At 34.0% G+C, this 13721-nt stretch overlaps 1 protein-coding gene across 9 annotated transcripts in view; it reads left to right on the forward strand.

Annotated features, from left to right (window-relative positions):
- The window catches only part of ADGB (androglobin), a 64706-nt gene that overhangs the window by 28668 nt on the left and 22317 nt on the right, over window positions 1–13721 (forward strand). For all 9 annotated transcript variants that reach the window (XM_015858180.2, XM_015858179.2, XM_015858175.2 and 6 more), the window contains 9 exons: window positions 622–652; window positions 4129–4297; window positions 5239–5302; window positions 6544–6646; window positions 7184–7325; window positions 9557–9671; window positions 10019–10186; window positions 11071–11209; window positions 13463–13597. In XM_015858180.2, the coding sequence (XP_015713666.1) occupies window positions 622–652; window positions 4129–4297; window positions 5239–5302; window positions 6544–6646; window positions 7184–7325; window positions 9557–9671; window positions 10019–10186; window positions 11071–11209; window positions 13463–13597 (1066 nt within the window). The remainder of the gene's footprint in view (window positions 1–621; window positions 653–4128; window positions 4298–5238; window positions 5303–6543; window positions 6647–7183; window positions 7326–9556; window positions 9672–10018; window positions 10187–11070; window positions 11210–13462; window positions 13598–13721) is intronic.

Here is a 13721-nt window from a genome sequence, read left to right on the forward strand (position 1 = left end):
TGAGAAGATGTTTGCAAAGTTTGTAACAGAACCTCTTGGCTTCAGTATTTTCCTTTGCAAAGGTAAAATTAGTCCAGTTAATCCACTGATAGTTGAGTGCAAATTGGACTTTCCAAAAGGCAAGCTAACTGAATTTCAACTTTAGTCATATTAATTCAGCTTTGAAATGGCAATGGTCAGGGTAAAGTTGTTTGCAAAGACACAGTCAAAAATTACTGATTTTTTTTTATTGCTGTAGCAATCAAGTGTGGTGTTTCAACTGACAGTTGAACACACAAGAAGAAATTCTTGTTGGAAGAGACCTTTACATTCTCTCCAAGAATGAAAACAGAATAGAATAGAACCACATCTAGAATAGATCTAATTACTTCTTGGAATAGAACTTACTGTCAAAGAACAGTAGTGTCAGGTAATGTTTTTAATAGTATACCAGTAGGCATGTGGAACATCTTTTATCCCAGACTGCAGATCATATTCCTTTCATATTCCTTTTCCTTTAGAGTTAATATACTAGCTCATTTCTTATAGCTCAGGAAGGACAAATGTGAAAAGGAAAATTTTCTCTAAAAGTATGATGCAAAATTAGAATCACTTGGTTTTTTTCCCCCCCCCCTCATATAGGAGCAGCACAAAACAGAGAGACCCACTGAAGGTAAATATTTTTGAAATTCATATCTGGTTTTCTGCCATTCTCGAATTATTTGATTTCACTGCTAACCTTCATTTTAATAATAGAATCAGTCTTATGCTTTTATGGGTTTTGGTAGCTAAAGCTTCAAAGAATGGGTGTAACTGCAGAATGATGGAGTCTTCATATTGGTATTTAAAATTCTCTATGTTGAAAATTTTGAAAAAATTACACTTTTTCACATTAGAATGTTATTCTACAATAAAATATACTGGATTTTGTACAAAGAGTTCTGTTTCTGAAGAACATTAACTGTTGTTTTGTTTGCTCTGAAACAAAAAGACAAGAAAGAAGGACTGCTTCAGTTTTAATAAATTTTACATTTTTATGCTTTTAATCTGTTAGGATCTGATGAGTGTGCAGATGGAAAATAACAAGAAACATATGTTCAGTGCAGGCAAAAACATTATTTTAACATCTTACTTTTAAGAACTTTCAATCATTTCAACCACTGTAGTGCTAGGATGTCTTTTCTTTTTACTTCTTTGTAGGATTTTTATATTTCCAGTACATAGAAACAAAACAGTAGAATCTCACTGCATCAAAATTCTGAGTTAATGAGCTGGAAATATAATTCTTCAGTTATTGACTCACAGCTCAGTACCTCTTCTGCCCAAAACCCAATAGAAATATAATAGTCTACAATAGATGGCTCCCTAAAGCCTCCCATACATAAGCTGGGGTGCTGAACTATTTCTGTAGCTATCATTATTTTTTTATTCTAAAATAGGTGCGTTTTGGCAGCCAGACAGCTATATGTTCTGTTTACTTGGAAGTCTAGTCAGAAAAGGCCTCTTGAAGAAAATATTAATAATTAGGGTACAGATTGGTTCTAGAATAATAACATGATACAGTTTTATAATGGTGTAATTCAAAATGTCCCTATATCCTTTTGTTGCATCACAATCAGTGATCGTATGCGTCACGGAGAAGTTTTATCAACTTACTTATGCAACATAAATTTAATAATTTGGGCAAACTTTTCCTTCACTCCAAAGGTCATCCAACTTCACTGGGGGGTTGCTCAGTCTATAGATACATTGCAGTGAAAGTAGTAGGAATGTGCATGTTGTTAAGAGCATAATTAGATTATGTTCTTTTTTGACCGTTTACCAGTCTTTGATGTTGCAGTTCATATTCCTTTGCCACACTCTTGGTTAATCCTGATTAGTACAGGAACCCTGATGAACTGCTACTAATGCCGTTGCACTTGTCTGTATATGCTGATATTTTTTTGAGAGCCAGTATTCTTTTTCGAGGTTGTGAGATAAGGATGGTCCAGTGTCAGTTTGTAATTTGTTAATGAACAGAGAACTTGAGTTTACTCAATTCCAATGCATATGCCTCCAGTACTTAATAAAATTCTTCAAATTGTGTTCCTAATGCAAGCATTTACATTTGCATAAAGATCACTGCTTTCTTCACTGCACACCTTACACTTTTTATACCAAATCTCATATTCTATTCTGCTAATATCAGTATGTTATCAAATCAGCTACTTCCCTGAAATCTGGCTAAATTATATCTATTGCACTTCATTATCTAAAAATTACTGTTTACATCAAAAAATCCTGACCCCTCAAAAAACCCTAAGATAGTATGACATATTCTACCTGGAGTAAGTTATTTTACCTTTCAATTAATCATCTGTTTACCCATTTTATATCCCTCTGTATTCAATTAGTGTTTATGATTTTTCAAGGAATAAATTGTATTATGATTACAAGCAATTACTTGCTGAAATGATCTTCCATATGTCAGTCTTAAAGTACTGATTTGTACAAAGCAGCTCTTAAAATTTGGTCAAATGTAGTCACAGCTTTATTCCAGAAATTATATCTTCAGTATATCATCTAGTGTTTGTGGATTTTCACATTTGGAAGTGCTTCTTCTTGCATACAAGGCCTGTGAACAGTTTTTGGAATTTTATTTCTGTATAATTCCAGGAAACTTTGAACAGTGCTATCTTTGCTATACATAGATAAAAACAAGAAAAAAATGCATTTTTTTTATTACATTCTCATAATATTCTCACTGTTTCTTCAAAGAAAAGTGGGGAAGATTCTGCCATTTTGTTAAAACTGGTTTTGCCTTTAGCTACCCTTTGAAGGTTATGTTCCCTCAGGCCCCTGTCTGCATAGATGATCAGCAGAAGGGTTTTTCTATTGACTTTTAAATAAGCTGGAGTGTATCTTCTATCTGAAGGCTGTAGAAATCTATTGACGCAACTGATCTTGAACTATGTCTATTGATAGCACTCTAGTCCTTGTGTTCAGAATGAAAAGAGGAGCAACACTGAGCTGCATGGGATATATTTATACTCTGGTCGTCTCCTTTCCATAGTCTCTACAGTAGTCAGGATTTTAAGACAAACACCGGTTATTTCACTGGAGGCCCCAAACCCATGTTATGCAAATCTCAGGAGAAGCCTACATTTTACAGCTTTCAGGCAGTTTTCCCATACAGGAAATATTCTCCCTTACAGGAGAATAAAGGGAATATAGCACATTTTCTTCCATTACATTCCTTTCAATTCTTGACAAATAGTTGCAAAATAATTACAGTCACTTCCATCTTATAAGCTCGTTTGTTATCCAGCAGATCACTGTATTTCACTGAACATGAAATATTAAAAAACATATTCAAAAATAAATTATTTTTTAATTAGCTTTCTTCTTTGTCATAGTGATGTGTTTGGTATTAACAGCTTTTTCCTTAGCATTCTGAATTAACAGCTGTTAATGTTTGAACTGTTGAATTCTATTCTCAGCTGCTCTGGGCTATCCTTAAAACTTTTTGGAGAAGACTGAGTAACTTCTGAGTAACTTCATGTGAATCTCATAAAGGCAGAGATTGTGATATTATATTGCAACTTAAAATGTTAATACCTTATTACAAAACGTATATATGGTATTTTGCGCAGATATTTTGGTGTGATTCTGACAGTAGTGAGATTTCTGATTTTCTTGCAGGAAAATTAATTAACATTATTTAATTAGATTCTATTAACAAGTAGTTTGACTGACTAATGTGAGTAGCATCACAAGGATTCTGAGTCCCAGCAGCAAGGATAGGCCTTTATGTCTTCTGTGGGTGATAAAAATTACAATGCCATGCTAGCTTTTCACTTTACAGAAACAGTGGGTTCAGTGTTTTTTATACGCTCATAATAAAGGTTCCAGCACGCAGTTTTATTTGTAATGGTATAGTGAGACAGAATACTTAAGCAGTTTCAGATGGAAGGAACAGAACGCTGTACTGAATTGTTTTAGTCGTCTTTTGATCTTTTTAGGTGAATATTACAGTCATTATTTTTAATCTCTGAGATGTATGGAAAATAGCCTGTTGATTTTAGGATATTTTTTTTTATGTAAGAAGGATTTTACTTTGATGTATGTGTTGCCTGTATATTGAATCTGTGTTTTTTCCTATGTCTACAGAAAAATTGCACAAGAATATTAGCTCTAATGCAAAACAAATGCCAGAAACAGCTGATACTCTTATGAACAGCCAGGCAGTGGATGAATCAAAGGAAGAAATCGAGTCAGAAAAAACTTCAGTTTCCAAGGAAACCTGGATTAGCATTGAGGACTTCTGTGTTTGTTTCCAGTAAGGAACAGAAGTTTTGTGTTGTATTCCTTACAATATACAGTCTAACAGCGATAAATTATGAAAAGTGTCTGTATTAAAACTATCATCTCAACAGATGTTTTCTGTATAGCTTTCCTACCTTTCAGGTTAGTTCCAAGTCTTCTCTTTGGACCCTGTCCCTACTGACAGTGAATCTGAAGGTGCAGCACCAGGCTGCCTTGCATGTGCGCTCTAGAGTACTGTGGAGAGCACAGCCATCTGCTTCACAAAGCAAATGCCACACTGTGACATGGGTGGAAGATGCCAGGTCTTGAAACACATAGCAGTTAAGGTGCTCCTAAGTCAGACGCTAATGCCACTAATTGATCAATCTCTGTGTCTGAACATCAGTATTTCAAAGCAATAAGGGTTGTTAAATCTTCTGCGTTTGTTCCAAAAAAGAAACTTCGTATTCTCCCACCAAGTTAAAAAAATCTTATTTCAAAAATCATGTAGTTTATTTTTAATATTTATTTACGTCAGATATGATTTATAGACAAAAAGAAATATTTCTGAAAGTAATCAAACACTAAAAAATTGAGAACAGGCATGAATAAACTTTACAAAAGAGTTCTTCCTTAAAATGACACTTCATAGTAAACTTATTGCAGCATCTTTTATGCATGAAAATTCTTGAAAAAGACTAACTTGTTGTAACCTACAGATTATAAGTTAATAAGACCGACCAATGGCCAGACCACCAACACACCATTGTAGAAGTGCAGCAGAAGTATAAGCTATTCATTTTTCCATAGATTAACTGTATTCACCTTTAATGAGGTTAATAATTCTGAACCATTTGTGAGTAGATTTGAGTGACTTATAGAAGATTATACTGCGTTTACTGATTAGAATTTAAAATTTATGTAATGGAGTAGACATTTATCTGAAATGTATAATTTATATATTTTTCTTCCTAGGAATCTGTATGTTTTTCACAAGCCACATACATATGCTTATAACTATCAGAAGACAGACTTTAAGGTATATATATAGTTGTATTAATTTTTTGTGTACTTTTTTTTTTGTCATTGTCAAAACCTTATGTAATTATATAATACATATATACTAAGTGTAATTGGTACGTTGCTTAGAACTATTACTGAATAAGTAAAAATGTGTTAGGATTATTACAGATTATGTTCCCAGCAAATACCTGGAAGAATAAAATATGTTATAAATTGCCATTACAGAATAAATTCAAAAATATGGAGTATGCAACTCATCAAATTCAGTAGTGAGAGTATACATTACACTGAATTGCAACTGCACCATTTTTCTTTTATCTTGAGTGAAATGTGTCTTACAGCAACTAAATTCAGTGATGATTCAGCTTCAGAATCCCTTCTTCATCTCTCTTCCTTCATCTTCACCTATCATCTAACACCTGAATCAGAAGTCTGTTTAGCTTAGCCTTCTACTTTCACTGTACATGTAAATTCCTACAGTGATATGCACAAGGTTCTATTGTGGGGATTAGAAATACTCCTTAGTTGCACAAAATTACAGGATTTCTTTAAACCTGCCATTAGTTTCTATTATTGGAAGGTTATTCAACATGCTTGAATATCCTGTTCCAGCTCCAGTTTCATACTGTAACAGAAATGTAATTGTAGAGTAAGTGCAAACTCTAGGCATGAATTTAATGTAAAACTCTATACTGAGAAGGTTAACTTCATGGATTATGCTTCATAACTATCGCATGCCTTCAATTTTATATCTCTCTGCATTTATAATCACATAATAAGAAATTTTATGAAACATTTCATTATATATTTTCACAAGCCATAATTAACCTGAAGTCTATGTGACATTATGTGCTGTTGAGCTAAAACTTATCTAATCACCCTTTGCTGTAATACCATTTTCTTTTTTTATGTTTGATATACTTGAGCTGTATGAACTAACAGGAAAATTCTGTATCAGAGTTATAAAAGAACACTTTTATTTATTATCCTATGAAAGAAGTAGTAATATACAGCATTCTGGGATCAAGAACCACAAATTTATTGAAATGACTCTAAGAAAATGTAGTACATATTAAAACAGCTCAGTAGCAAAGAAGCTCATTCACCTTCAGACCTTAAAGAATTTCTAGGAACAGCACAGTTAAATATAATTTTTATATTTGCATAGGAGTTAGATATCAAAGTTGAGGATGAAAAATGTGTAAGCAGACAACATTCAATACAAATTAAAAACAAACTTTTTCTTTCTCTACACAGATTACTGATGATCGAGTCTTCTATTATTTACTTGTGGACAGTCTGAAGCCTGTTGAAATCCTGGTTAGCTTTTCCGCGCTAGTATGCTGGGTTGACCCTGAAGGTAAGGTCAATGCAGAAAACTGCATATTCATAGAATCATAGAGTGGCTTTGGTTCTAAATAGAACACCCCTCCCCCCCCCCCCCAATAAATAAATAAATAAATAGTAACCATCCCAACAAAAATGAATCAAAATCTAATCAAAAGTATAGTTAATATAACTATAACAAAGTTATAACGCTTTGCATGGATATTTACTTCCTTTGCATGTGGGACAGAATGCATTTTTAAGGAGTGTTAGAAAAGTCTTAATTGTCTTAGAAGTCACCTGGTTTGCACATTCTTCCAGTACCTTGCTTTGACCACAGTTTTCTAAAAAATAGATCAACCATCTAAAGGGTGTCTTCTCTGTCACCTATGAGATTTCCTTGACTGTCCCTTTTCTCTGAATTATCAAAGGCTATGTAAAGACTTCAGTGACTGTAGATATCAGAAATACAGAACTGCTACCTTTACTATTATAGTCTGCACCCCACCCTACCCCTGCTTTTCTCTTCCCCCCCCCCCCCCCCCCCCCTCCTCTTTTTCTTTTATTACAGCTGCTGAACAAGAAGGTTCTAGTATTTCAAAGGCGCTGCTGAAGATTGAACATTTTTCTTGGAAATGTATGACTCCGGGGAAACTTGTACTAAAGATGCATACATATTCAACCAAAGCTACTGTGCTAAATCTCCCTCTTGGGTATGTATAAGGCTTCACTCCTGAAGGCTCTTTATTACTTAGGGATTAAGATGATCATTTACCTTACACACCAGCTAAGATTTTATTTTCTAAAACAGAAGTTTTTATTTAAATCAAATTCTTTGATAGCTAAGATTGGTGAAACTGAAACATTGCTATGAATTTAATACAATTACCAAAACTTGTACAATTTTTTTGATTTTTTTTTGCTCTTGTTGCAATTAGCAAGAAAAAAAAATAGTTAAAAATACAGTAAACATCACAGATATAAAATCTACATAAAATTGTTTCTAATGAGAATAATTTTGAGATATTTGTTACATGACCAAGAAAAATTGAAAAATACTAGGATTTTTAATGGAAATGTGAAAGATTAATGACACTGTAGGAAGCTTTATAGCTTTTCTTGAAGTAGGATTTATGAATGATGAGATGAGAAATTCTGTGAGGTTACAAGAGACCTTGCATATCTTATCTTACATTCCAACTGAGATTTTTACAAAACTTCATTATTAGCACACAATAAAATTTATTTCTCCATGTATTTAACTCCATATATTCATTGTAAAGCATTTCCAGGTGTTTAGAATAAATCAATAATTAAAAGGCAAGAGCCTTTGATATTTATTAGTTTCTGGAAATGGTTCAAGTGAAAAATGACGTCACTTTAGCATTCAATAGCATTTAGCATTCAGTTGCTGATGAGTTCATTGAGCCTTTTTAATTTGTTGGAAAAGAGACACACATCAGTTTAATCTTAAAGTAGATGACTCAAAAATGTATTTAGTAAGCAAACTTTCAACTTGTTTATTTTTTCTAAGATATAAATCAATATTACACTGCATGTTCAAAGTTGAAGAAAACGTACGTCAGAAAATTCACACAGAGTATGACCATCCAATATTTTAAATGTCTTGAAATCAAAACAAAATCATGTTAGGCTTTGAATGAACAGGTATAAAATGGAAGTACCATAATACTAGCATGTTGGTAATAAACTCTTTACTAGTGCCCTCTGATTGTGTAAATTCAGACTAAATTTAAAAAAAAAAAAGTGATTCTTATTATAGGTTTGTTCTATCAATATGCGCATCTCCTTGGCACAGTTTCTAATATTTGCATGTCCTTGTCCTCTACAGAAGCAATAAAATGTGCATCTTTTGTACCTGCAAAATTATGAGCTTCCTACATTCTCTTTACTCTTGCCAAAGCCAGCAGTCTTTCATTAAGCTTTAATTTACAGCGTGTGGGAAACAGATGGGCTTTATTGACCACTGTTCCATTTTATTTCAAATGAGATATGGCTTGTTCAGCCTGGAAGGTACTTTCTTCCTTCTGCTTTGTCAGTTGTTTGGAAGTGTCTTATATTTCACTCCCGAAGACCATGTAGTTAAAATTTGGAAGAGTTTGGGATGGGGTGAGCGATTTCTTACTCTTGCTGCTGTACTTCTGTTTAATATGAAGCTGCAGCTAGTATTACTTGTCTAAATGCCATTCTGACAATGATAGAAGATTGTGAGGCTTTGCTATTTGATGTCAGCAGCCTCCCCAGGTATCTCAGAGGGGACTGCAGGAAGTTATTCTCTCGTGAAAAGAGCTTGAAGCCCCTATGTTGTGTAACCATAGTTGGGAGAATTGTTTCTTTTATAACTGGAGTATGTTGTAGGGTGTGATGAGATGAAGTGTATGCTGATAGCACACACTGAGTTGCTGTTGTAGGTTACTTTTTGGTGGTTTGATCCACAGTTGCCATATAAAGTAATCATTCTGAAACATTAACCTGGCATGTGTTTTTCTCGTAGATGTCTCTGTAAACACAGAAATTATGGTCTATTTTATATGACCAGAGCACTTAGCTTTCTTTAGAAGTTTTCTAGAGCAAATGTGTTTTTAAGTGTAGCTAACTGACCTAAAAACTTTGAGCTTATATCCATCTGAAATAGTGGCATTACTTTTACTACTGCAGAAAAAGTAAAATCTAAATATAAACAAATATAATAATGACTTTTCTGATTTTGCCTATTTGCCTTCATCTAGAAGTTTTAGCAAAGTGAGGAGTTAGGGATGCAAGATTTGGAGAGTGAGAGAATCTGGGAAAGGGAATCTATTTTAACAAATGCTTTTATGAAAATAAAAGCTTAAGAATAACTGTGACTTAACAACAAATGGAAAAAGTTATTTTAAATTTAAATTTTCTTTTTCTTTCTCTCTTTTTTTTTTTTTTAATTTAGACGACACATACTTCTCTTTACAGTAAGTTCTGCTGTAGGGCACCATATTCATCTCTCTAGCATGGTGCCCTGTGTCTTTGGAGAAGAGGATGTTGTAATGCGAAATCTCGAAAAGGTATGTGTGGCTAGAACTTGTCAAGTATTGTGTTGAAGTTATTTCTGACTCTTATTTGGTTTTCAAGTGGAATACTATTAATCTTTTAGTATGTTTGAGAGTATAATATGAATTTTAATATGAAATGGGTGAGTGGATTGAAAATGGTCTTAGGGGACTCTGGGATGAATTTTGCAACTGCTGACTTGTATGAATGTGCAAGTAAGCATTAGCCAGTACATGTGGAAAAATTGCATAAAGTGGAATACTGAAAATATTCCTGCTGAGATATGTATGAAATCTCAAAAGGAAACAAAATCTTAAAACAATTCAGATAGCAATAGCTAATTTTTCTCCTCTTTCCCCAGGAGAGCTGCCGATTTATTGAGCAGGCTACTGCTATCCTGACAGCTATTGGAAATGTGATTAATAATTTCAGCAGTGAGCCCAAACTTTCTGAAGCTCAGAAGGATTTGGAACTAACTCACTGTCCTCCTGGCATCCATGGTACTGAAATGGCTGAGGAACATTTTAAGGTGAAACTTTGTTCAGTAAACACATATCTAGACACTGCAGAGATTAGCTAACAGCTTAATGTTGTCATTATCTACTTCAGACCAGTGGCTATGTTTTTACAAAGGACCTCCAGAATGTTTCAGGTGTAGCACTTGCTATCAATCATCAATGCATATGAAACTTGCAGTGGCGTTCCATATTATCATCTCTTATTATGAAAACACACTTTAATATGTGCACTGTGCATTAAATTTGAATCTCTCTTTTGGTCAGTTTCACTGAGCATTCTGTTGGTCACAGTACATCACTAGCATAAAGACCTAGCTATTTTTCAACTCAAACTCTGAAAAAGGCTCTGAAAAACATACTCTGAAATTTCTAATCTAATTAAAGATGGAAAAAGGGACTGGATTTCTGCTTTCCAGAGAACATCAAGGTGTCAAGAATAAAAACAGACATCAATGTATTCATGAAAGTAGGACACCAAATTTTCCCTTTTTGCCCATCACTATATTCCTACTTTTTGCAGTGGGGTCATCTACTGATTCAGTAGGCATGCCCATGTCATTATGGTCATTATCATGTTCTTTTATGCTCTGGTCTGACACAATCAGCTTACTTCAAATAAACTGAAAAAATATTTCTAGGTAATGAAAAATTGTGTGCTGGAATCTGTCCTGTATTTAAAAGCTGGGCATGAAAATGGTTTTCTCTTGCATGTGTGCTTGAAGTATTGGAGTTTCACAGTATGGACTAATTGTGTGAGACAAAGTTATGCATGACATGAAAATGAGAACAACTGAACAGTTCTTGAAACATTAATGGGAGCCAATGTAATTTGGCCTCTACAAATAAATAATTATCTGACAAATGTTTTTTTTTTTTTTTTTTTTTTTTTTTTAAGGTTTTCAATAGTGCCTTATGGTCTTTGATCAAATATGTATTGGACAAGAAGATACCTCCTGAGTATAAATTTGCCTTCAAATCCTTCACTTTGGATTTTACATTCACTGATATATTTGAGGATGAGAGTGTGTCTTCAGGTACTGTATTGGTATTGCTAAAAACTTCAAACATTTTGGAGGGAACTAAATCTTCACTGATCCTGACTAAATAACTGTGGTTCATTTCTTAGGAGGTACTCAAGTTTTCTACTATTAGCAGAATGTCTGAAATTATTCAGTGAGACAGATCTCAGAATAAAAGTATAGCAAGTATATTTATAAATATTTTTATACTTTGTGTTTATGCTTTCTTTGGTCCAACAATATATATTCATGCTCTGTTCATTTACAAATTTAAAATCTATAAATTTGCTCTATGCCTAGAAGGACTGGCCAACATTAGCACTGCTGAATTATTAGGTTAGTCGTGCATCTTACAATACTTGAGTTATAATCCTTTGAAAATCTACAATTATCATTGAAAAGTACCGTAATAGATGAATGAAATCTTTCTTGTTGTCTGTGTATGAGGATGGGTCAAATCAAGACAGAACTTCAAATGCTATCTCCATTTATTTATTTTTTTAGTAGTGTATCAATTTTGTTCCCTGTGCTGAATTCATCTCTAGACTTGTCTATGACAAGTCATGTTATGATGTGTTGCAGTTAGCAGTCCTGTCTTGTAAGGTTTCTGAGAACCCATCCTGAAAACAGTCTAGTAATGTTGATCTGTCCAAATGCTATCTGCCCCCAAGGAACAGCTAGCTGTGGACCTGTAGGAGACAAGGAAGTTCATAGAGTGTGACATAAGGATGGAAGTTTCTTCACTGTTGGTCCTGTCAGAAGTTGAATTGCTCAGTTGCCATCTCCCTGGAGATACTGAAAAATGAATTGGGCATATGCTCGTCACCTTCAGTGATGTGCTGTATTTGATCCTGATTTGAACGTGAGATTGGATTATTTATCCACTCCAGTCTGCTTTATTCTGTGATTGCGTGCTTCTCTTAATAAATGGTTCTGCCGTGCCATATTGAGTTCTAAACTGTTCTCTGTTGGACTGAACTTGTGTAATGTTCAGAGTTGCTAAGTATTAAAGAGACTTTTGAAAATAAGAAGGAACAATGGTTGCAAGCAGTCAATTCCATCAATATTAAATGGAATATATTAGATTGAAATGTGATCTTCTTTCTGATGAGAGTAATATATTTTCTTAATATAATTTTGTCCCACTTTCATGTGTATCTCTTTCATACTCTTTTTGTTTGATAGTACTTCATTTAGGACTACTCTATCCTTCCTCTCCCTCTAGCTCACTTCCCCTCATTGTACATTGATGCATACCCCAGCTGGTTACCTGACACTGCCTCCCTGTGGTTCTACTCCCCATAGCCTCCCCAGATAAATCCTTGTGCTGATAGCTTCAAGAATATTAATTCTGGGCAAGAATTCCATCAAATTGCTCATTAGTAACCTGTCAGAAACCACTTATTAGGGGAGCTACGGGAAAGAAGAAGATAGGCTCTTTAGCAGGGTCTGTTGCAATAGAGAAAGGGCAAATGGTTTCAGGCTTAAAGAGGGTAAACTTAGGTTAGATCTAAGAAAAAGGTCTTTTACAGTGAGGGTGGTGAGGCACTGGAGCTCAGAGATGTGGTGAGGCTGGATCAGGCTCTGAGCAACCTAATCTAGCTGTGTATGTCTCTATTCATTGCTGAGAAGTTGAAATAAATGGCCTTCAAAGGTCTGTTTCAACTCTAAGGATTCTATGATTTTAATTTCTATTCCATTCAAAAACTTCTTGATAACAGAAAGTCACAGTCATATAAACAAAATTCCATGTTATTATTTGTGTTACCCGTATTCTGTAGCTCCTTAGCAGAAATCAAATACAGTGTTTTGAATGTTGTTGATGTTTAAATTATTACTTAATAAAATCAGATTCAGAGATAGAAACATTTGAAATTTTGCGAAGCTCTTTTAAGCTTTATTCAGATTCAGACTTTAATACATCAAATTCTGTTGGTTTATTTTTGGAAGATGATTTCATCTTACAAGACTTGATGTAAAAAATAAATAAAATGCAACAGCTGTCTGTACACAGAAGCAAAAAGTGATGATTTGGTATTCAGCATTAGCCTAGTAGCTGCATGCTAACTTTGTAATTACACAGTATACAGTGTCTATTTTTATAATGATAGGAGTAAAAATTTGAGTGGTATTTTTGCCACGAATGGAAATTTTATGCAGAAATCATTATTTCTGTAACACAGGTCTCCTTTGTATTTTCACTTTATAGCAAGCAGCTACAAGGTTTCCAGCCTTATTGGTGTTCTCATTCTCTCCCTCTTCTTTTAGAAAACTGTGAATTGGATTCCGTTAGTAGCTGGCAGAAAAGAATTCCCACATTCAAAGAAACAGCAGCAGTTGTTAAACTCCAAGCTGTTTGGAGGGGCACTTATATAAGGAAAGTACTGAACAGCAGAAAACCAGGTGTGTCCTTTTTCAAAAATGTTTCATCTTGTTCGAATATTTACTACAAGGGCTTTTTTCTTAATTAATACCCAGTTAATTTTCTATGGCATTTCATGTCAATACAAGATTGAATGAAGGTATT

Source organism: Coturnix japonica, chromosome 3 (genome assembly GCF_001577835.2).
Source record: "Coturnix japonica isolate 7356 chromosome 3, Coturnix japonica 2.1, whole genome shotgun sequence".
NCBI classification, from domain to species: domain Eukaryota; kingdom Metazoa; phylum Chordata; class Aves; order Galliformes; family Phasianidae; genus Coturnix; species Coturnix japonica.